Source organism: Papaver somniferum, chromosome 4, assembly GCF_003573695.1.
Source record: "Papaver somniferum cultivar HN1 chromosome 4, ASM357369v1, whole genome shotgun sequence".
NCBI lineage: Eukaryota > Viridiplantae > Streptophyta > Magnoliopsida > Ranunculales > Papaveraceae > Papaver > Papaver somniferum.
Genome location: NC_039361.1, coordinates 107,300,009 through 107,325,134, shown reverse-complemented (window position 1 = coordinate 107,325,134; position 25,126 = coordinate 107,300,009). Strand labels below are relative to the sequence as shown.

The following is a 25,126-nucleotide window of genomic DNA, read 5'->3' as shown; positions in this document are numbered from 1 at the left end:
CAAGTGGAAGTATGATGGCATTGTCGTTGTGGATACGTCTTCGGAATCTTCAGGTCTTCATAGTACGTCTCAACATTTTTAGACTTCCTAGTCTAACCTAACGAAGTTGACTCAAGTAATCTAATCAAGCGACTTATGAGTTTCTATACTAAAATATGACAACCAACCTTAATATACCAACACTTGGTGGGTTCAATCGAGCAGTGCTCTAACACTCTGTACTGATTCCTTTGTGTTGCAGTGAGCCTTTCATCTGAATTTACTTTGAAAACACGAATGTGTGGTTGCGGAAGCATACCATTAGTAGCCATCTCCACAGGATCGTATGACTCTCGATGCCAAATGCGGAAAAATTTAGCAATCAAAAATAAAGATGAAAAGAAACTTGTTAAACTAAAATATTAAAACATTCTTCATATTATTTCACTTTTAGGGACTGGCGTTTAACAGGTTTAATTAAAAACCCTAAAATTCAAATATCTCTTGAACTAACCGTAACATCCAACTCCTAATCTTATGAACTAAAAAATAAATTAAACATATTACGAAAAACGTGAATAAACTCTTAAACACTTGGACACCTAACTAACGAATATTATTAAAAATTCAAATGGTGAAAACTAAATCAAAACACAATCTAACCAAATCTTATATTTGAATTATAATTCCAACATGTTTAATTAAATTTTATTTTCTATTAGAAGATGAAGTTAGTGGAGTCTCAGTTTCACTGAATCAAATCTCTTCTCACATGTTTCCATCTGAAACTCTCAAAGATTTCTTTCAGGTAATGATTTTTAATAGTACCGTGTGATTCAGTTTTAAATTTCTACTGAAAAAGCGGGGGTCTAACAACCACACCCAATATTTTGTTCGGCAATCTGAATAGACAAACTCCATTATACTTTCAAGAGAATCAACTAGACAGTCAGAATCAATCTAGAGAAAAGTATATCAAAGAGTTTATATCTCAATTCCTCAATTCAATCTGCAATCTGCAATCAACAAATAGGAATTTGCGAGCCTGATTAAATAAAAGAAATAACTTGAACGGTACCAAAGACCAATGTTCAAGTGTCAATCAATTTACATCAACAACCAAAGGTTGGATTATCTAATTGATTGATCTTAACACACAACTTGTGATATTTCTATTATATAACAAAATACAATGTGGAAAAGAAATAACACAGACGCCAGAATTTGTTAACGAGGAAAACCGCAAATGCAGAAAAACCCCGGGACCTAGTCCAGCTTTGAACACCACACTGTATTAAGACGCTACAGACACTAGCCTACTACCAATGAACTTCGTACTGGAATGTAGTTTATCCCTAATCAATCACACACTGATCAAGGTAGAGTTGCGCTCCTTATGTCTCTGAACCCCTGCAAGATTCTACGCACATGATTCCCTTAGATGATCTCACCCACAACCAAGAGTTGCTATGGCCCAAAGTCGAAGACTTGATAAACAAATCTGTCTCACACAGAAAAGTCTTTTGGAATAGATAAATCTGTCTCCCACAGAAATACCTACGAGTTTTGTTCCGTCTTTTGATAAATCAAGGTGCACAGGAACCAATTGATAAACCAGACTTATATTCCCGAAGAACAGCCTAGTATTGTCAATCACCTCACAATAATATTAATCGTATGGTAGCGAAACAAGATATTGTGGAATCACAAACGATGAGACGAAGATGTTTGTGACTACTTTTTATCTTGCCTATCGGAGATCAATCTCGAGCAAATCTTAGAGAAGATAATACTCAATACGATAGAACAGGGCAAGATCAGAACACGCAACTATAAAGAAAATAGTTGGGTCTAGCTTCACAATCCCAATGAATACTTCAAGTCGTTAACCTACAGGGTTTCGTGAAAAACCTAAAGTTAAAGGAGAATCGACTCTAGTCACAACTAGTATCACACATGAGGTGTGGGGATTAGGTTTCCCAGTTGCTAGAGTTCTCCATCACATAGTTTTCAACTCAGGGTTTGCAATCTAAGTTACCTTGATAATAAAGCATTCAATATTCACCGTTAGATGAAAACGTTATTAGATTCAAGCTAATATCTTTCAACCTTTAGATCGAACTTAGCTTGTTATACACAAATGAAATGTACCTTCATTTAAGTTTAAGTTTCCGTACCTAAACGTATACACCATGTTGGCTCAACAGTAGTTAACCGAGGTTAGCTATATGAACACTCTCATATCAACCTTATTCATCTTAACCATAACTAGTTCAAATGACTCAAATGAAACTAGTTAAAGAGTTGTTCAATTTCTATATTCTCATAGAAGTATACAAGAACACAATTGAAGCAAAATCGGTTCGATTCACCCGAATCAATTCATGAACATTATAGCCACGGTTTGCAAAGAATGCATTCCTTAATATATAAATGTATTAGTTCATGAACAAACCAATTTTAGAACTTTAACCATTCAATTATGCATACAGGTACGCATACCTAAGTAGTCGGTCTGAGCTTGGGTTCTCCAGTATGCGAATGGGTACGCATACCTTAGTACACTTCCAAAGCCTAGCAGAAATTCCCGAGCCTATACCTTACGCAAGTATGCGTTCCAGTATGTGTACTTGGTACCCGAAATTCCACAACTACAAGTACGCATAGGGGTATGCATACTATAGTTCCGGTCATGGATCACATACATGTAGGAATGCATACTATGTTCATAATCCAATAGTTCTAAACTCTATTTCAATCATTGAAACTTTCTTAGAGGATGACAATAGCCGTTTTCACACATTATTAGCATCAAAACAATTTTCAAGTTATTGAAATAATCATAACGAAACATTCCAAGTCTACACCAAATGATTGTAACACACAAACCATGTAAGATGTTACTCGACGATTTTTACATGATCATCTTTTAACTTTCGTCAATAATATAAGATGAACTTGGTTGAAGCGAAAGCTTACCAACACATATTTCGAGAAATATGTAAGCGAGTTAAACTCAGCTCGAAATCTCAAATGTGCATAATCGAATACTATATAGTAATACGACTTTTGTCTCCATATAGGAGATAGAGTAGAAATAGACTTTCCAAGTGATAGTTGAGTTTTAGTCTCCACATAACTTTTGTTGATGAAGTTCCACAAGCTCTCCTTAGTAGTTCTTCGTCTTCAATTGATGAACGTCGTGAAGTCTAATGCTCAACTACACAATCTATTCTAGTCCGAGACATTACTATAAGTAGACTAGAAATCAAGACTTATAGTTTTGATCACTAACAATGACAAAAAAAATTGAGATAACAACGCTTGCGAGTTCGACCGAGCAGTGCTCTAACACCTACCCTTCTTCAGAATCGGATTACTTGCTTATCACTTTCGATTAATATAATATTCCTTGTCGTCTATAAGAATTTCTCACAAAATCTTACATCTGGATTGCAATGGTTTGATTCGTAATCTTTTACTTTGTTTCTACTCTCCCACACGCTTAATATCATGATTATTATCTTTGGTTTTTCAATTTGGATTTTTGTAATTGAATTATTTATCCCAAACCCTAACCAATTTCATCTATTTATACTATGTAAGAAGAAGTTTTCTTTACCCATGTCGTGTAAATTTTTCACTGTAACCTGTCACAAACCTTTTCTCCTGAACAATTCAAGTCCCATTACCAAAACTAGTAGCTGAGTCTTTGTATCACCATGTATGTTGTTTGGGGTAGAAAATTTTCACAAATAACAAACCAACTACAACACTTCTTGAATCCGAGTAGTGGTAGACAGATCAATTTCATTGCAATCATTCCCCCAACATACCAAAATAATGAAAATTTATGGACTAGCTTTCTTTTAGGAAGATTTGTTGAATCTAATGATAAAAATAGCTGGGATGCCAGAAAATCCTTACTGTTTCAGTGGGAGATTCAAGGTGGTATTTCAGTGTACAAAGTCAGTGATTAGATTTACATGCATGATCAGGTTTCAGAGGGAATATGAAATGCACAGAATTTTATCTATAACTACAAGGAGAGTATTTGGTGATCTTTTTTATATCAAGAAATGGGAACGGTCAGACAATCTATTACTTGGGATCCAAATTAAGAAATGTTTTTCATCGTAGTGCACAATTTGACTCCTACTCAAGTTACTAGTGATACTTATGAAGATATTTAGCTTGCATGGGTAAAATCCTATCTTTCTCTTATCTTGTTTGTAAGGTTAATGAAAGATTTTTTATAATCGCAGTGAGATCAAGTATTAGATTTAGACAAAGGCTTAGGTTCATGTGGAAAATGAGATGGGTTTTACTAATGAGGTTACTTTTAAATTTCACAATTTTTCCAACAATTTATGTGAACTCATTGGATACAAGCTTGAGGACTATGAGCAATACATCAATGCTGCCAGATTATTATTCACCACTATCCTATAATAATAGTTCACTTGACACCAACTTGTTTTAAGTTGTAATTTTCGTGTCGTTTCCAAAATCTCCGAACATAACTATGGTTGTCATCATTCTTCCTAGACAATAGAAAATCAATCATCATAGTTACTACAATAAAAAACAGATATTTCTTCAAAAACATACCTCACTTTTGTTTGGTGTTTAAAATCAAATCAATAAGTTTGTATATCATCACAACCGCACTGCAACAAACCCTTTTCACAAATTGGTAAACAACAATTCCAAAACAAAGATCTGACACGGTGCATGAGATGTTCATCATGAAAAGGGATAAAAACAAGCGAAAAAAAAGGGAAAGAAAGCGAACTGGAGGAGAAATCGAATCTGGGTTTCTCCCTAATTATGAAGCAAGGATTGAAACCTGACGCCAACCTCGTTGACTGGTCAAGCAGGATTCATTTCTCGCGTTCAATTATGTAGACAAGTAAGATTTCAATATTAGCTTTGGCGAGATTTCAGTCCTCGCTTATATCCATCTTCCCTCTCGCACCATAAGGTTTAGACATTCCCATGACCTACATGGCAGCACTATACAAGTAGTGCTTATGGGAATATTCCATAACACTTTCATCATATTTGTTTTTCAATCCGACTCATCCGGATCTAACTGAAATCACCTGATTCATTTGGCTCTGATTCGATGTGTATATTTTCTGAGTCAGATCTGATTCAACTGGCTCAAAAATATGTGTCAGTGGCGTAGTCCCATAAACCAGGAACATTTTATCCCCTGACTCAAACAAGTCCAAAATAAGGGTTTAGGTCTTAGTCAGGCGATGAGTCAGATCTGACTTTAACTAAAATGCAAACGGCCGGATAGCTGACTCGTGCCGAATCAATGGCTAAATCTGATCCAGACACCGAGTCAAAAAATAAAAATAAAAATAAAAATAAAAATAAAATAAACCTTCAGCAACAAAATGAATATACTGGTGACTGGTCCAATTATCCAAATTGTATTTCCCCCCTCGGTAGTTAGTAGTTATCAGTGGACCCATCTTCACTCTCAATTTAGTAGTTATCAGTGGACCCATTCTCTCACTTTGGTCCTCTTAAGATTTCAGTTCATCTGTAAGTCTTGCCCTAGGTATCTTATTCTTCTTTGCAAACATCATTCAGCACCTCCATATATTTGAAATCTTAAGAGTGCTGAAATCCTAGGAATGTCTCACAACCAGAGCTTCATTTTATCATTCTACATCAAGCATAAAAGTTAATTGGTATGCAAGTCGGCCGGTGAAATCGACAGTTGTTTCTCAATTTAGTTGCGGTTCTTACTTTTCAAGCAAAGTTGTAATCTTTTAATTTCCTTAGTTGAAATCGGTCTAGTCTGTATTCCGGCTTGTATTTTTCAGTTCTAGTTTTTGAAGTTTCGTAATTGTAGTTACTTTAGTAGTAAGTAATACTCCCTCTGTTTCTGAAAGACCGTCCTCTATTCCATTTTCGTCTGTTTCAAAATTGTGTCCAGCTTCTGTTTATAGTCATATATTTCCAATGAACTCTCTAATATACTCTTAAATTTTTTATATTAATAAATTTATTTTTAATGGGACCCGATCTAATATATTAAATAAATTTGTATAACTAAGGAAATAAATATATCTTTCATTCCTTTTACAAGAATATATATTTAGATCCAAACATTAAATTCCATATAAACTTTATATACCATAAATTCGATATCTTTTGATTTTCCTTTTATATTTCGTATTTATAATCCTCCTAATAGTTTTTAGATAGTTTTTATTGCTAACATTGTTATTAAAATAAACTAGGTAAGTAACTAAGGGTAGTTAAGTAATATACTATGGTCTCTTTAATATTTTGACAAAGTCAAAGTGAACTGTCTTTTTGAAACGGAGGGAGTAGTGTTTATTAGCTTAGTCCTCCGAGGGCACAGATTGGATTCTACTTAAACACACTCAACTCTAAAGACACATTTTGAAGATATGGACAAAGTCGTTAAACAAGAAGGTATGCAGAAATCGATTGAGCAGTACTCCGCATTATCTGGAGACAAAGACCTAATCATCATCTCGGATCAATTGCAACGAACTACATCACCAACACCCAAGTACTTATGGACACAGCCGTATCCATCAAAAACATAGCTTTTCCTGTGGAAAGCATTCGTCGAAGCCTGCGGAGCCTTGACAACCTCATCCCCCAACTCCAACTATTCTCGCTGCAATTTATATATGGAGAATGGTACTCGTATTTCAATCGTATACCTTGTTGTTGTAATTTCTTGGTGTATGAGTCCGGATGTATTTGATCCTACTAGTATCAAATACCATCTTGTAATAGCCTTTAGTAATATAATAAAATCATGCGTCAAAAAAAAAGAAGAAAAAAAAATTGGCCATGTGAACTTGTCAACCTACCAAAAACGTGATAAATCAGAAAGCCAGAGCAAAGGAGCTTCCTTTTCCATTTTCCAACGTGATACCCCGCCAACTGTTTGACCATTATGCATCATCAGTCACCACCACCAGCAAATCACGGGAACCAAATCGCTTCATCATTTCCCGTCATACACCGTTGAATCAAAATGAGGTCAGTCAAATCTAGATAATAGTACTATGACTATAAATATTAGTACTGAAATCCCAGTATCTACTAACTTAAACAATTAACCTTTAAAAGAGATGATGCTTAGAAGTTCATCAACACCAGTTCTTGGATCTCTCCTCTCTTCATCTTCTTATTCATCAGAAAGTCCCAATCATGAAAACAACAACAAAAACAACTCTGAATTAAATAAAATCTCATTCTCTCATGGAGGTACTAACTTTAACTCATTTTCTTGCAGTATTTCATCACCATTAAGTCGTTATAATAGTGGGTTTTCTGATTCATCAGATAGAGAAGCTAGCAGTACTAATAAAAGTTTTAGAAGAGCTCAATCTGATGGGAATTTAGGAGAACTTGCTGCTGCTGCATCTGGTGGTGGTGATACTGATATTCAAGAGTTTAATCGTTTTCTGTCAAACCCTTCTTCCCCTTTTAAATCCGCAAAAAGAAGTTCAATGTTGCAGTCAATTCCTTCACTCTCTGATTTTAATTGGAGAAGAGGGTCTGAAGAAGATGATTATGTAGAAGATGAGATTAAAAATGATGGGTTTTTACCGAGGTCTGTAACAATAGGAGAAAATATTATGTCTATTGGAAGTGCTGAATTCACTTATGGTGAGAAAATGGGTCTCATTGAAGAGAAGGAAGAAGACAAGTTTAATGAATTTCAGTACTTGGGTCAAGAAAATCATATGAACCCATCATTGTTTCTTGCAAAAGGGCTTGGAATTGATGTTAATGGCGGTGGTGGTGGTGGCGGCGGCGGTGGTTTTGATTTTGCAAAGTTTGGAGAAGGTGGTGTTCAGAATGAAGAAGAAATTGGAGAGTATTATAAGAAGATGGTGGAGGAGAATCCTTCTAGTGCATTGTTTCTAAGAAATTACGCTCAATTTCTTCATAAGGTGAGATTTTTATTTATCAAATTCAGTTTTTTTGGTGCTTGTCTCATAGTTTTGAATCAGTTGGGTGTTGCACTGCAGGGGCAATTGCCCCCTTTGACACCAGCAGAATTTGGAATCCTAGTGAAAGATTCAGTTGTGTATTATGATGTTACAGTGGGTTGCCATATGCTTGAGTTTCATACAAACTTCAATACTTGTTTTGTTTGGTTTTATAGTCCAAGGGAGATCTTTGGGGAGCTGATGAATACTACTCTCGAGCAATACTAGCAGATCCTCGAGATGGCGAAATCTTATTGCGATATGCTAGGTTGGTTTGGGAGCTTCATCATGATTATGCAAGAGCTTGTAGCTACTTTGAACGTGCAGTTCAAGCTGCTCCTGAGGATAGGTATTGGATCCCATTATTTAGTTCAAGAATCAAACACGTTTATATTTTTATCAGCATATACAAGCCTGATTTTGGATTATGACATGCTCTGAACGTTGCACTCTATAGTAAATTGAGCATTTCCTTACCATCTTTATTTCTCAAGTGCAGTCATGTTCATGCGGCTTATGCAAGATTCCTTTGGGAATTTGGGGATAGTGATGAAGAAGAAGGAAGTAGCATTTCACACAATCTCATTGGGATTGCAAATTTCCAGGGTGGAGAAGGCGGTGTTGTGAATGAAGAAGAAATTGGAGAGTATTATCAGAAGATGGTCGGAGAAAATCCTTGTAATTCATTGTTTCTAAGAAATTATGCTCAATTTCTTTATAAGGTGAGATTTTTTGGGTAGTTATCTCATAGTTCTTTTATTAGATATGATCGATTAAAGTGATGAATCGGGTCTTACACTGCACGGGGCTACTGTCCCCCTCGACCCCAGCAGAATTTGCAATGCTAGTGAATAGATTGAGTTATGTATTATGTTGTGTCACAGTGGATTATCGTTTGCTTGAGTTGCGCATTCATGCAAGCCTCTAATACTTGTTTCTTTTGTTTTTAAAATCCAAGGGAGATCTAAGGGAAGCTGATGAATACTACTCCCGAGCAATACTAATAGATCCTCGAGACGGTGAAATCTTATCGCAGTATGCTAAATTGGTTTGGGAGCTCCATCATGATGACACAAGAGCTTGTAGCTACTTTGAACGTGCAGTTCAAGCTGCTCCTGAGGATAGGTACTGTTCAATCTTGAAACATTTAGCTCATCGTTTTGAGTCATGAATCAAACATGTAAATTGAGCATTTCCCCAGGTTCTTACTATCTTTTGCTTTCTTCTCAACTGCAGTCATGTCCATGCTGCATATGCAAGTTTCCTTTGGGAAGCAGAGGACTGTGAAGAAGAAGAAAAAGACCTTCAAAGTACCTTACCAAACAATCTAGCAGGGGTAGCAAATTTCCAGGGAGGTGCTCTGGCCTTGGCAACTGCTTGATTCTAGTTAACTACAACATTAGATGCTCCCCCTGATGTCAGACAATATTCATTAGTCTCATGCAGTCAAAAAGAGTTTATCACACTTTACTTTGGTAACTTGAAAGCCTATAAGACCATGCATGTTGTTGATTCAGGAAGTTACGTTGCTTAACAGACTATCGCGTTTCATTTGTTTGATTCAGATATTTTCACTAATATCAATGCGATCTTTAAGTCTTCAACGTTCAACATACTTGATGTTTTTAGTGTTATCTCGTTAAAAACCTTGTCGAGTAACAAAACCTTTTAGGAAAAACTATTCTCGATCGAAGGGTAAAAGAGTACAACACGGCTTCAATTTCGAAGTAAAATATGTCGACATCATATCTTTGGATCCTCCCCCTGATGTCGTCATCTCCCCCTGATTACTTTCAGAGTTGTTCTAGACAGTTCCTTTAGTCATGTACTTTTCGAAATGAATATCGACTTAGAAAATAGTCTACCATATCTCCCCCTAATTGCTTTCGTTGGAGAAGATATTGTTGTTCTTTCATAATCAACAACTTTTGGATTGCACTTTCGTTAGCATTCCTTTTTATGTCTTTGCAGGGATAAAACAAATTTATGTTAATGGTTACTTTGAAGTACATGATTACATTCACTATACCATTCCAATGATGTTGCTTTGGCGCTGAGCTATATCTAGCTAACAAGTTCACTGAGGATGTAACATTTGTCCGAGTACATTAAGTTAAGTACAATAATGCGTCTATTATACTTAGATAAGAAAAGTTCATCTCCGACACAACTTTCGTCATCTTTCTTTAGAAGAATTGGTCATTTATGTACATTTGGAACTCGACTAATCATGGGAGTGCTAGCAGGATGCATGTCCTTGTTAAATTTCTTGACAATGGACATATACAAACTGGTGGAATAATATACCACAAGCCCGGTCTTCTAGTTTAGAACATAGATAAGATCGAGATTTCCCAGGATTTTCATCTCAAATTCAAATTTTAAATATCTTGTAAGATGTCTTATTCCATTCAGAGTACTTATCATGTCCATACCGTCGACATAGATAGCTATAATTCTGAATCAGGAACTTATTTAATATGCATGGAATGAAACCTTACTTGTTTATCCCTTCCCAATCAAATAGTCACTTAGACGGGTATACCACATCCGTTTGATTGTTTAAATCAATAAGTGAGTGTTCCAGTGTAACTGCAAACACACTCCGTGGTTTAGAGTCATTCGACTTGGGAAGCAAAAGGCTATCATGCACTTTTGCAAATATCTTTGAGTCTAGATCTCCAGAGATATAACCACATCTACTATGTTTCAAATTCTTTTGAAACTACCAAACAAACTAATTAACTGAACATCACGATGTTCAAAAGAGTAAGCGATCCAGGGGTTTGTGAGAAACCTCGCGCCACAAGGTGATTCTTTATACTTTAAGACCTCATTCTTCTCACTACACTTTATGATAAATAACCACATATGTCCCACAGGCTTTAAACTAGGTTGGTTAGAACTACCACACCAAATACCGTATATTTTTCAAAGAACTAAGTACTGCCTGGATTGCGTAGGCCAAATATGTTATTTATTTCAAATTAATCAAAATAAAGCATGGTTCAATCTCATTGTGCTCTACTTATGGAGCAACTATTTATGGATTATATCATCATTGTGCACGCATGATCCTTCCATTGACTCATATGCATTCTCATAATCCGTCAGGATTTCATTGTTCTCTAGAATCATTTACAACTTCGGAACGTCCTCCAGTTTGATTCATGGACATATTCAGAGACAATCTTATGAGATGATTTCTGATGATATAAATAAGTTGTGCCTTACTCACCTACTTCCTTTCTAGGTGAGAATTGATCGAACCAAGTGGTCTCTCCAACTTCTTTTATGGAGCCACGGCCTCAACCACACTTCCACTAAGTGTAGTTGCAAGAATGGTGTATATCCTGTATTGAGAATTTGTAACTTTGCAGGTAGATTTGCAGCTGGTATGTGTGATCTCATCACTTTAGCAACATCAATGTACATTCTGAAAATCAAATATTCTTTGTCACTTCACATTTACATTTGTGGAGTACAAGAATAAATATGAGACACAGTGGGAACACACAACGACAATTCCTGTCGTTCCCTTAGAAAAATACTTTTTCTTATCTCCCCCTAACGACGGGAAGACTGTATCATTAAGTGATAACCCGCAAATCTAGCGGTAAGAGATCTCCTGCCAAAAGTTTTAAAATGCGTATAATTGTTGGGAACTCATTTCAAACATAACTACTTAACAGTTTTGAAGACCCATCATAGTACGATGTGGAGTCGTAATGACACATATATAATGCAACCAAAAATGCGTATGAACACGAATGTCAGGCTTAAATCCAGTTACCAACTGGTACGCAAAAAAGGTTGACTAATATTGGGTTCTAAAAACGAATTAAGTAAGATGCGTGTAATATTGCATATCCCCAAAGAAATAAAAGATATATTGGTACGCATAACCTATTCTTTAGGCACCATCTTTAACCTTTGATGGTAGCCTTTGCGAGACCATTGGGGTATAAGATGCTCCATACTGATCTTATTAAATATGCAATATTCATCAAGTCCTTTTGATGTAAATTCTCTAGCATTAACAAGTGTGGTGAGCCTTTGCACTTTGGATTGTGTAATATATGCTAGGAATTCTACAAAAGTTAAACGCATCGTTTGTTGTGAGAAATAACTGATTAATTCCTCGAATCATCCACCGGAGCCATAAATCACTTGAATGATCTGCATTCTGCATGGATATATGTTCACTAATAACACTTTATTTCTTTTAAGAATGAGTTATTCATCATTTGCATCTGAATAAAACTGGATGGTCTCAATCATGTTTTACTGAAAAAAGACTTTGTAAGATGAGTGACATGCTTCATTACTCTAAAGCATAATGGGGAGAGGCAGTGCAAACATAATAACTTTACAAATCACTGATTGTGATAGATGCCGGAACTTCGCATTCTATTAGTTCATTGTCTTTTACACTCAAATAAAGTGATGCCCGTGTTAGTACTTTCAAAACGGAACATCATGTTACAACCAATTTGCCTTATGGTTATGTCAAAGTATTTATGAATCAATCCCAATCAATTCATTGTTGGGGTTAATATGGATTCAGTGATTCAAGTTCCAGTGATTTTACAATTCATTAGATTGACACATAAATTTTCTAAGAATATGCTTCCTTCCACATTCATTAGAAATAATTTATAGATGCAATGAACTCCATTCTCACTGTAAGTTTACAAAAAAAATAGGTAATAGTTCACGCATGGACACCCTTTCTACTTAATAAGATGTGATTGTCCCTTAGTACATACAGAGCTTAGACATTGAGTCTTGAGATATCTAATAAGTGGTGTGTCCTTATTACGTAACAAAATTCAGATTCAACTCAATTACTTTAGAATGAATATATGTTACGTTTCATCCATATATATCTCAAGTGCTTTAGAGAATTTATGTCTCGTGGGAATGATGTACTTTTCATTCCATAAGCACAAACATCTGATCTAGTTCAATTAAATAACCAATATTGGCCAAGCAATTTTCTTCTTGTCATTAAAGTTGATGTCTAAAATATGATCTCCTCTAAATATTGGTTACTACTATGATACACACATTATATTGTATATATCAACACCTATGACCAGGTGCATTTCCAACTCTGTCATTTATGATGGGAGCTAGAATTACATTTTAGCTGTTCCCATGTTCAATTGATACCTATACTTTGGTGTCATTACTACTGGGAAAAAAAAATACATCTTTGTCTCATGATGTATATGTCCCATTTCACATACTTATATGAGTAGATACGTCTAACCCTCATTACTTCGGGGTTCTTTCCATTTTCAATTTCTCTACATTTAGCTTAATTTGAGAATATTCATTATCTCGACAGGCCAAGAGAATCTCACTACACATGTACTGCTTCATTAGTATCATGGATGAAGTAGAGAAATGGAAATTTTATGACTCATATCACCCTGTGTGAGTTCTTCCACAAAAATTGGAATACATGTGATTTTATTTCCAACGTATATTTTGAAACTACTGACAGATTAATAGCCGAGCAAGTGGATTACATTTCACGAAGCATTCAAAATTTTGAGAGGAATATATCAAGTACGTAATAATGGTGTTCAAGTACTTCTAAACCCCAAATATATCTATTTGAATTGAGTTGGTACAACCAATTAAACAAAAGTACACCATTCAATATAACAAAAAAATAACATTACGACCAAAATTCTTAATGGACGAAATCAATAGTCATAATTTAAATTGACCGTTTATATGATATGGGCTTATTTTAAGGGGGTAAAAAAAATACAGAACTAGGCGTGTTCTAAAAACAGATAAATAAGCCCAACGAATATTTGATATAAATGTAAACAGTTACATAACTTCCTCGAGCTATGGTTCCCATTAGTATAGACATAACCGAATAGGGCCGGGATGCGCACGACCCAGTATGAACTGGAACAAGACACCACAGGCTGGGACATCACCAGGAACCAGAACGGGATAGGCTGGGACAGGAACCAGAACGGACGGGATAAGACATCCCCAGGAACCAGGTCAGAACTGGACGGGATTGATAATCATCACCCGCACCAACTAGGGTTCTCAAATGGTCGATTCATTAACTTGAGTCTGTGTGTTTGATAACTTGCAAGATGTCATGTGCATCATCATAGCATATGATTTAACAAGTAAAAATTAAGCATAAAAGTGGATTTGGATTAGGTACACAGAAAATAAACTAATTTAAAAAAAATCGTCCAAATCAGAATTTCCAAAGACAACATATGTAGTAAAACATGTCAATTACTCATTAAAAAAATAAGAGGTCAATCATAGATCGGTGCGGCTGCGATGTGGTCGGGCCACATCATTCAAGTATGTGACCCATCTTTAAATAGTGACATATGATTTTTTGTTCTCTAAAACAGTTTATAACTTAATTTTTTGTCTTCACTTCTTACTTTTTCTTCAAAAGATAAAACAATTACGGGAATTTAGAGGGCAGGTTTTTAATATAAGTACGTACCAAAATATGAAGAGTACAAAATATATGTGACCCGACCACATCATAATCCGAGCTAACATGGCAGATAATATTTTTATTTTTTTGTAGATTATCGGTATATCTTTGGAATCTATGGCAGATAATATTTTTATTTTTTTTTGTAGATTATCGGTATATCTTTGAGATTCCATACCTTATCTGGTGCGATCTCACAGGTTCGGGATGGGAATGCAAACGGGTCAGGTTGACCGGGTCGGGCAGGGCAGGGCAGAGACAGACGGTTTCCTTTCTCTTTCTCCCCGGAACGCTCCTTTCTCTTTCTTTTCACAGGCAATGAACAGACAGGATCACAGGAACCCGGACAGAACATTTTTTTCTTTTTTTTTAACATTTTCCTTCGCAAGTTCAATACACATACAGACAAATTAGTGTGGGTACAATACAGTTCAATCCGATCAGCCTACCAATCTCCATAGTTTTATAGTTCGAAAATCATTATCATAGATTTAACAATTATAATGGAAAAAGAAAAAAGAAAAAAAACAGTACAATACAATCAGATCAATCCAGAAAAATAAAAAAAAAATAGAGAAAGTTAATCCAACTTAGCTTAATGATGACTTATCTCTGCTTTGATGTAAACCCAAATCCCCATTCTTTTCTTTTTTGGAACAACTTGTGTTTCCCATCCATGTAAAAAAAAATCAACAATCTAGCTCCGCGGTGTAGCATCAGACATGATAACGTGTTTGAGGAGAATTAGAAATGAACAAAGAATATGGAGAGGCAACTATAAGGATATCTTATTAGAAGATTAGAGAAGAATGATTACATAATTTCTTTTATATAAAATCCTAAGAATCTAGTTGGACCGCACATCCAATGGGCCGTAGGCCCTGTAACATTTAGTGATTTATATGCCTTCAAAAAAACATAAAAAAGAAAGAAAGACTACAACAACGAAATAACAATGCATATATATGACACATGTTGTAACATGCTTTATCATATATTCCACATAAACAAACATGATCATGGAGATTAAACACTACATGTTTCGCTTGAATCGTAATCAGCAGAAACTGCAGGTCTCCAGTCGGTATTTACTTTTGTTTTTCTAGAAAAAAATTCTTCCTCTACCTTTACCTAGGATAATTTATAGTAGAAACTATCAGATAGTCCTAATATTAATATAAATGTCAAGTTGGTCCTTTTCCTAAATATATATTACTGTTTGGTCCTAAATATTACTGCTTAGTCCTAGGGTGGACAATACCTACGCATAATATGTTTTTTTTTTCATTACTAAAATATTGTATTAAAACCATATATATACTAAATCAATAGAGAAGAAATCATTTTCAGATTTACTTTTTCTTTCCTCTATGTTTTTTCATATTTACTTTCTTTTCCTCTGTATTTTCTTCTTCTGCTGCATTTACGAGATTTGTATTTTTAGGGTTTTGATATACAAAGATTAACAACGAAGATGAATATTTACAGAGATTGATAACGAAGATAAATATTTGTTTTTTAGGAGTTTTGTTCTTCTTTCGCAGCTGCGTTCTTCTCTATTGCTGTCAAAGAAGACGAAGATTGATAACAAAGATTTATTGACAGAGAAGAAGATTTAAAGATTGATTTTGAAGAATGAACTCTGCTCAAGTTTTGATTTAGATTGTTTTAAGTTGGTGTTCATTTGAAATAATGAACTCTATTTTTTTTCTTCATAATAATGAACTTTTAAGTGTTCATTTGAAAGAATGAACTTCGTTCTAGTTTTGGTTTGATTAGGTGTTCATTTGAAAGAATGGACTCTGTTTTTTGTTCATGATAACAGAGTTTTATTATGTATTCATTTTAAAGAATGAACCCTATTCTAGTTTTGGTTTGATTAGGGGTTTATTTTTATATTATTTTTGATAAAAGTGGTTAAAATTTTATTGACATAAGAAAAGATACACGGGTTTAGTGATTATCAAAACCCAATTTCAGGTCCACGGTACAGAAACCCACAACTAATACCACTTACAAGTTACAATTTTACCATTAACAGTTATCCATACATGTCTTCCAGTTGAAAATCAAATCCGTGAAGCTGATTGCATTAAACCAGAAATGGATAGAGCCCCATTGATAAATCAATCTCTTAACTTCTTTTTCTGTGGATCTCTTCTTAGACATTACTCGTTTGTTTTTCTCACCCCATAACATCCAAGCAATGGTGTATCGAAGTATGTACCAGATTTCTCCCTCCCCACCCCCACCCCCGCCCCCAATTTTTTGCATGAATCAGAATGCAAAAGTCTGAACTGCTCAATGATATCACATTTTTGTGACCATAAAGGGTCTAAAGAAGTTGAGAATTGATCCCATATTGTTTTAAAGAAGTGTCAATTCAGGAGAAGATGATTGACATTTTTATCCACTGCTTTAAAAAAACAGCAACTTGTAGTTGAATCTGACAGCGTTTTTTATTCAGATTATCTATTGTAGGTATGGCGTTATGGATCGCAAGCCATGCTAATAGTTGAGATTTTGGTGGAACCTGTTTCTTCTAGATATATTTGAAGTCAACTCCAACTCCTCCCAGCTGTTTTTTGATCCATTTATATCCTAGCTGGTAGCTAATGGAGTATGTGCAGTCACTTAAAGTGGGAGGAAAACCAAGTGGAGATACCAAGTTTGATAGTTCATCTTTTACCTCATCACTGGCATTGTGTTTGAGTTGAATGCACCATACACCATTATGAATCATTTCAATAACTTTTGCATGTTTCTTGACTGTAGCTTTGAACGCTTTCTTGTGTGTTGATGAGAATGGAACTTGGCCTTTCCAGGAATCCATCCGAAACTTAACTCTCATCCCATATCCTATGTGTACATTTGAGTTCCATGCATTGTGTCTTGCTCATTTTCTATGCCTCTCCAGAATTCTTTGCCATAAGTGGTATTAATTAGTTTTCTTAGGAAAATATTCTCTTTGTCAGTGAGGGTTTGAAGTTATATTTTTTTTATCCATAAAGCATACTTTTCCTGGGAGTATCTGCAGCTCCATTTAGTAAGTAGGGACTTATTTTTGGCCTTAAGGTATCTAATTCCCATCCCAACAAGTTCTTTAGGTTTGCTTTCTCTTTCTCAAGCAATCCAACATTTTTTTTTCTTGTCTGAAGTAACTCCCCATAAGAAATCACTCATGTACTTCATCATTCTTTTTTCCATAGAAACAGGCATTTGAATCAGTGACATGTAGTATACAGGAAAGCTGGTTAATGCACTGTTTATGAGTTCTATTCTAGCATCTATGGATAGAAATCTCCTTTTCCACTTACCAAGTTTACTCTTAAACTTGTCCAAAATTACCTCCCATATCCTTGATTGATTCCTTGTGGCTCCAAGTGGCATGCCAAGATACTTGATAGGTAGAGTTTCCATCTTACAATTTAGAATTTTTGCAATGTCTTGAATCTTGTGATCTGCACCAATGCTGATAAATGTGCTCTTTTCTAGGTTTACCTTTAATCCAATGATTGCCTCATATCCTTGCAGTATCATGAGCATATTTTCAACTTCCTCTTCTTTTGCATCTATGAAGATAAGTGTATCACCAACAAATTGCAGATGAGACACATTAAGTTCTGGTAAAGCCTTAAATCCAGATAGCATATGCAAATCTTTAGCTCTTTTCAATAACCTCGTGAGGACCTCAGCTACTAAGATGAAGAGAAAAGGAGAGAGGGAGTCTCCCTGCCTCCGTCATTTATGATGTTTAAATTTTCTAGTTGAACTTCCATTCACTAGTATTGAGGATTGAGATGATGAAAGACACCAATATAACCAATTTCTCCATTTTCTCCAAAGCCATCCCCTTTTAGAAGAGAGTCCAAACAATGCCAATTGACATTGTCAAAGGCTTTCTCAATATCTAGCTTGCAAAGTAGTCTCGACTTCTTAGATTTCAGTCTTGAGTTAACTATCTCTCCTGCAATGGGAATCCCATCTTGTATTTGTTTGTCTTGAATAAAAGCTCCTTGATGTTCACTGATGAGTTTTGGTATCACTACTTTTAATCTTGCTGCTAACAATTTGGAAATGATTAGGTGTTCATTTGAAAGAATGAACTCTGTTTCATGTTCATAATAATGAACTTTGATTAGGTGTTCATTTGAAAAAATGAACTCTCTTTTTTTGTTCAGATGATGAAGTTTTGTTGTTTGCTCATTTTAAAGAATGAAGTCTATTCTAATTTTTCTGGTTTGATTAAGTGTTCATTTAAAAGAATGAACCCCTTTACAAAAATAAGTAAGAAGTTCAGAGTTCATCAGAGAGCATAAACTCAAATAATCATGGAAATATAAGAGTTATGGAAATTAATGCCGAAACATTACGAAAGGTTATTTTGGTCTTTGATGTTTTCAAACAGAACCAAACAGAAAACATTTTTTTTTTGCCGCTAGACCAAAACTTTGTGATTCCGGCTAGAAATGAACCAAATTATAATCTCACCTAATTTTACTACCCATGTTTCAGGAAAAGGTGATACTTTCTTTTTAGATATCTGTTTGACCTTTTGACTTTGGTCAACGGCCAACGACTAATTTGGGTAATTCTACGCCAATTGAGAGTTTCAAGACAATCACAATTTCAACTTTGTTCTGATTCTGAGAAAGAAAAAAGAAGATGAATAACGCAGACGAACATAACCAACCCGTTTAGTTACCCAATCCTCCTTTTTTTTTTTTTTTTCAAAGAACCTGCTTTCCCAAAATCCTAATTGAGAGAGATTGAAGAATAAGATGGATGGGTGCAAGTGTTTTTATTGGAACACAAACTATGATGTCTGTACTACTCCTGAGCTACAACCTTTTACATTACCATCACCAATTCCTCAATGGCCTCAAGGTAATCTATTTTTATCATAAAGTTTCAATCTTTATGAGTTTTGATTTCTATTTTCTTATATTGGGTCTTGTTTTTTTGTTTTGTTGATATACATTGCATTTTGATAATTCGGGTTCTCTGATTTGGTCTGTGTGTGTCTCAGGTTTTTTTTGATTTAGGTATATTTGTTCCTCTGATGAAATTTGTACTTTCAGAATGTTTTTGGTATTTTGGAATCCATTAATGAGGAAATGGTACCTTTTGCAATTACACAGATCTGGAATTTGATTCTAGTTGTTGTTCTGGATACTCATGCCTTGAATTCTTTGATTAATCAATTGATAATTTCAGCTCTTTGGCATCGGAAAAAGCATTATTGTTATTAGAAGAAGATAAATTCGTCTTTTTTTTGGTGGATTAGTAGGAATTTTAGTTCTTCCGAGTTCCAAACTCAGATTTTTGGCGTCAACACCCAATCTTACCTCTATGCAAGACAGGCATCTGCAGTTCTGCACTGTGTCTTAGATTCCTGTACCTTATAGGATGAAAATGAAAAAATCCCAAGTTAATTGGGTAAACATATCCTTCCAATGCAGATGACTTTGTTGCTTCTTAAACATTTTTTATGATGCCGTTCCTTAGCGTTTGAGTTTAATCTGCTTCCAATTTAGTTATTGTTATTTGCGTTTGTGTTTATTTTCGCAGGTCAAGGCTTTGGTACTGGAGTGATATGTCTGGGACAGCTTGACGTTATTCAGATCACCAACTTTGAGAGTGTTTGGAATTGCAATTCATCAAAGGATAAGAAAAACTGTGCTACATTTTACAAGCCTGTGGACATACCAGATGGATTTTTCAGCCTTGGTCACTATAGCCAATCACACGATCAGCTGTTGCATGGGTTTGTGCTGGTGGTGAGAGAAGTCGGTGCACCCAAAACTGGTAAGAACTTCCACCATGTGACTGAGTCACCAGCTCTTACAAGACCCCTCGATTATACATTAGCTTGTAGCACAGATGACTGGGGAGATGGTAACCATTACGGTTGTGGTTACTTTTGGCTACCCCAACCAGCGGAGGGCTATAAACCAATGGGATATTTGGTCAGTAGTAGTCCAGAGAAACCCTCGCTTGAAGAAGTTAGATGTGTCCGAGAAGATCTGACGGAAAAATGTGAGACCTGTAACTTGATTCTTCACATGGATCTAAAATCTGTTAAATTCCCTTTTAGGGTTTGGGAAACAAGACCTTGCCGGCGGGGGATGATGGAGAAAGGTGTATCTGTTGGGACTTTCTTCTGCAGCAGCTGCTGGTCTTCTGGAGATGAAATAGATATTGCTTGTTTGAAGAACCTCGATCCCACTCTACATGCTATGCCAAATTTAGACCAGGTGCATGCACTGATAAAACATTACGGGCCAACTGTTTTCTTCCATCCGGATGAGATTTATTTGCCTTCATCTTTGTCGTGGTTTTTCAAAAACGGGGCTTTGTTGTATAAGAAAGGGGATTTAGTAGGTATGTCTATTGATCCGATGGGTTTAAACCTTCCCTGCGGTGGATCGAATGATAGAGAGTATTGGATAGATTTGCCGAAGGATGGTAATAGGAACTTTGTGAAGCTTGGGAACTTAGAGAGTGCAGAGCTATATGTCCATGTGAAACCTGCTCTTGGAGGAACCTTTACTGATATTGTGATGTGGGTATTTTGCCCATTTAATGGGCCAGCTACTCTTAAGATTGGAGTGTTGAATGTTGCACTGAGTAAGATAGGGGGACATGTTTGCGATTGGGAGCATTATACACTCCGAATAAGCAACTTCACTGGAGAACTTTGGAGTATATACTTCTCGCAGCACAGTGGTGGAGAGTGGGTCGATACTTGCAACTTGGAGTTCATCGAAGGAAATAAGGCAATTGTTTATTCATCAAAAAATGGGCATGCAAGTTTTCCACACCCCGGGAACTTCTTGCAAGGATCTCTTGGTATTGGAGTGAGGAATGATGCTGCAAAGAGCAAATTTTATGTGGATTCAAGCCTTAAATATGAAGTTGTTGCAGCTGAATATCTAGGAGACAACACGATTATTAGAGAACCAAATTGGTTGCAGTATATGAGAGAATGGGGACCCAGACTTGTTTATGATGGAAGGTCTGAGTTGGATAAGTTGATACATCTTTTACCGATTTTCATCAGATGTTCAGTGGAGAATCTTGTGAATAAATTTCCTGCGGAGCTGTGTGGCGAAGCAGGACCAACTGGACCGAAAGAGAAGAACAATTGGTTTGGGGATGAAAGATGGTAAGGTCATATATATGCACATAGTAGTAGAATAGATATAGTAAATCAAATTGTGTGAAAATGTAATTGACATTCTTGGACTTGTAAGTTGTAAATACAGTTACACCATACAGTTTCCTGCATGGTGAACATATTTAAGCATGGGTCAAGGAACATATATACCTTGATCAAGAATTTTTATTAAAAACCACACATACATGGAAAGATTTAAGTAACTAACAAAGATAGAGAATTCAAACATTTTAAGATGAATTATTCTCGATATGGTATCGATCAATCAAACTGGATTTGTATATCATCAATTGTAACAACCTGCTCCTGCCCATTTTCTGTCGACTTTCTTGGTATCATAGTAACAACAATATACTCATCATCTTCAGCATCTAAATCTTCAAGGATATCAGTTAATGCTAACTTCAAAGGAGTCTTGAGTTTTTCGCCGTTGCCATCTTTATCTCCATGTGCATGTGGTAGGTTCGTAAAACTACCTGCACATCCACATGAATCTGTACCAACCTCGCCATCATAATTAATAAAGACATCAAATCTTACACGAGCACATCTATTGAGCTCAATACCGCTTATAATCAACATCTCTTCTTTATCTTCTTTTTCTTTCTTGCTTCGTTTTTCTGTAACTGGCCTTTTAACCAGTAGTTGCACCGTCTTGTCGAGCGTTATAGGGTACTCTGTCTTGCCAACTGCATTCTTGTCGACCTTCTTTCCTGTAGGAGGTTTGGGTTTTGTTTGCAGCCATGGAATCTCCACGTCCTGATACTTATAACCTAATTTCTCGTGCTCCAAACAATCTTTAACCTGCAAATTATCTATAGAACGTTAGCAACATATATATTTAATATATCGTCATCTTCTTTTTTGCATGGCTCCTGTTATTTGTTTGGTTTAAGTGCAATATCGCAGTACCAAGAACTGGAACTTGATTATAGTGGGAATAGAGAGTTCAACGTACCGTCACTCTCACGAGCTGTTTTTTCTCATCGTAGAAAATCAAACCAACATTTAAAAAATCAGGATCTGTATAATCCTTTCTTTTCCCTCCTAAACTCTTCCATATAAGCCAAATGCGGTCAACATTCGAATGATGAGCAAAAAACATTGGATCCGTCGCTGAAATATAAGAGCTACCCATTGTTTCCAGGTTAGGTTGTGTTCTATCTCCAACCCAACCATGTATTATATTATGGGGAAGAGACTCCAGTGTTCCTGCACCAGGGGCCGGTGGATCACCGGCTCGATAAGGAGATCCTAGGAAAAGTGTGGGTGTCTTTCCACCAGACACTACTTGGCGGTACATGGTTGTAAGATTAGATGTAATGAGTTGCTGTGCAGGGAGATTAGAATCAACCAAATTGTAATTAAAATCAATTAAAGCTGGTGGCTGATGTAGCGCGTCACGAAGTCTGTTGTAAAGAGAAGAAGCCGGATTTGCATATATAGAAGGTATTTCCATACCAGCAGGAGAATCCCAGTTCCAGAACGGTAAAGCAAAAGTTGGATCATCAATTAAACTTCCCAAGATTTTCTCATGGAAGTAAAGATAGTATCTATGGAATGGATAGAAAAGCCAGCCTGAATGAACTTGAATTTCCAAGTTAGGGAAACCAGCTAAAGTTTGATTGAAAGCAGCATCACAATAAGCACAGTGGAGATTAGACTGGTTTATTAGACTACGTGGATCATCGTCTGGTAGAGCTCTCATAAGTTCATAGGCTTTGTTAATTTTAGCGATATAAGCCTCATCAACTAAATGAGCAGCTGGACGAACCCTTAGAGGAGTAGAAGCAGATGGTAGTTCAAAATCGACGATTTTTGTGGTTGGTGGTGGACAACAGTTTATTCCTGTCACACCAGGCGGAAGATCTGTTGGACTACAATTTGATAAATCAGGTATAGTTATGGGAGCCGCAATAGCCGGCTTGCGGTCTGTACCAAACCCAGCTGTTGTTGCACCATATATACCTCCTAGACCAATAAGCATATCTCTTCTATCAATGAAACTCGTGCTGCTAGTTTCATTTCCATGGTTATCTTGATCACGGCTTTTATTATTAGCTCTACATTGGATAACTTTAAGATGGTTATCTTTCTGTATCTTCTTTTGAGATGAAGATGCAGATAGAGTCTTTAAGGAGGCAGTAGAAATGGAGTGAAGGGATGAAAGTGAAGCCATGGCTTCTCCGTTGTTTGAATATTGAACAAGTTTATGATTTTATGAAGCTTTATGTAGATGAAAATGAATTTTGCACCAGCTTATACTCGATATGAGATGATTCGTATCTTAGCATTTAGATTTTCCTTCATAAAAGTTTTAAACTCCAAACAACCATAACGTATTTAAACAAGAAACAAAAAGGTATTGTCATTTGTCGATAAACGAAATGAAATACTCCTGGTTACTCCAAATTTATTGGGATGTTTTAATTATCAGAAATAGGAGTATTTCTTTGTGTCTTTCTCTTAAATTATCAGAACCATTTTCTTCTGGTGTCTTTCTTTACTTTTGTTTTCTTCTCCATTACTTCTTTGCTCGGTTTCCACGAAAGTTCTTTAGAAAGCAAAGGTATAGTTCTACTGTTCATTTTATATATAACTTTTAACTAGGTGTCATTTAATTAGTTGGTTGTTTTTAATCGTATTGAAAACCTTACGACTGCCTTTGCGAATCTTATGACCTTTGGGACTTGATGCTACAGCCTACGTACCAACCTCTTGGTTATAAGATTTTAAGGAAATCACCAGCTGTTTGCCAATAGCATTGTACGTATAGAACAAGTATGCAATCATTCTTTGGACGTCCATCATATACAACTACTGGTCTTCCATCGTAAAAATCAAAAAAACTCCATATCCTGATCGAGGCTTATCTTTTCTGCCGTTGTAACCATATATACCTTGACCCAAGTGACTCATCCTATGTCCCAGCTTACTGGCAGTTGAAGTTCTCAGCTGTTTAGGAACGACATTGTTAAAGATTTTTTCCTTTAACAATTGCTGTCAAAGAAAAACCTATGGGTTTGCCGCATCTTTTCAATTGTTTACAAGTTACAACTATGTTTTGAAAAGAAGAATTGACTGAGGCTTAATCTAGGGCAAAAACAACTCTAATATCTTTTCCCAAATTTGGTTTTGATCTGAGGCAAAACTTGAGTTAAAAAAGAAAAGAAACCACAGGTCCACAGTTAAGAACTTAAGACCTGATTTAAGTCTAAGCGACAGTACTTTTTCATGTTAATTATATAAGCCATGTGCTTAGCGCTAAAACTGATCTATACCTCGTAAGTTCTTCTGGCACACCAGAAACAATGGACTTGTATAAATTTAATCCCGGCATATCGAGAGCAACAACTTTCACATTCAAAAATCGTAGTTGCGAGAAATCTCACAACTACACCATTAGTAAAATCTATAGAACAATCTAAGATATCATCGTAATAATCTCAAAAACTCTTATTAAAA

At 35.8% G+C, this 25,126-nt stretch overlaps 4 protein-coding genes across 7 annotated transcripts; 2 read left to right on the top strand and 2 right to left on the bottom strand.

The window, feature by feature from the left end:
• Positions 1–6,888: 6,888 nt before the first annotated feature.
• Positions 6,889–9,622, top strand: LOC113276282. 4 transcript variants are annotated; one of them, XM_026525868.1, is made up of 6 exons: positions 6,889–7,023; positions 7,280–7,943; positions 8,159–8,331; positions 8,482–8,704; positions 8,935–9,107; positions 9,219–9,622. In XM_026525868.1, exons 1-6 carry the CDS (start codon positions 7,019–7,021, stop codon positions 9,361–9,363), a joined length of 1,383 nt encoding a protein of 460 aa, XP_026381653.1. In that variant the 5' UTR covers positions 6,889–7,018; the 3' UTR covers positions 9,364–9,622. The 4 variants fall into 4 exon arrangements, with proteins under 4 accessions (XP_026381653.1, XP_026381652.1, XP_026381650.1 ...); XM_026525867.1 differs by lacking the exon at positions 6,889–7,023 and adding an exon at positions 7,037–7,251 and having other exon boundaries at positions 7,330–7,943; XM_026525865.1 differs by lacking the exon at positions 6,889–7,023 and having other exon boundaries at positions 7,037–7,943.
• Positions 9,623–17,604: 7,982 nt separating this feature from the next.
• Positions 17,605–18,132, bottom strand: LOC113272964. Its single transcript, XM_026522742.1, has one exon. It carries the CDS (start codon positions 18,130–18,132, stop codon positions 17,605–17,607), a length of 528 nt encoding a protein of 175 aa, XP_026378527.1.
• Positions 18,133–19,130: 998 nt separating this feature from the next.
• LOC113276281 lies at positions 19,131–21,829 on the top strand. Its single transcript, XM_026525864.1, has 2 exons — positions 19,131–19,368; positions 20,053–21,829. The coding sequence occupies exons 1-2, from the start codon at positions 19,263–19,265 to the stop codon at positions 21,651–21,653; spliced, it is 1,707 nt and encodes a 568-aa protein (XP_026381649.1). The 5' UTR covers positions 19,131–19,262; the 3' UTR covers positions 21,654–21,829.
• Positions 21,700–23,843, bottom strand: LOC113276280 (polyphenol oxidase, chloroplastic-like). The gene is made up of 2 exons (XM_026525863.1): positions 22,620–23,843; positions 21,700–22,465 (listed from the first exon to the last, which is right to left on the bottom strand). The coding sequence occupies exons 1-2, from the start codon at positions 23,838–23,840 to the stop codon at positions 21,923–21,925; spliced, it is 1,764 nt and encodes a 587-aa protein (XP_026381648.1). The 5' UTR covers positions 23,841–23,843; the 3' UTR covers positions 21,700–21,922.
• Between the last annotated feature and the right edge of the window lie 1,283 nt (positions 23,844–25,126).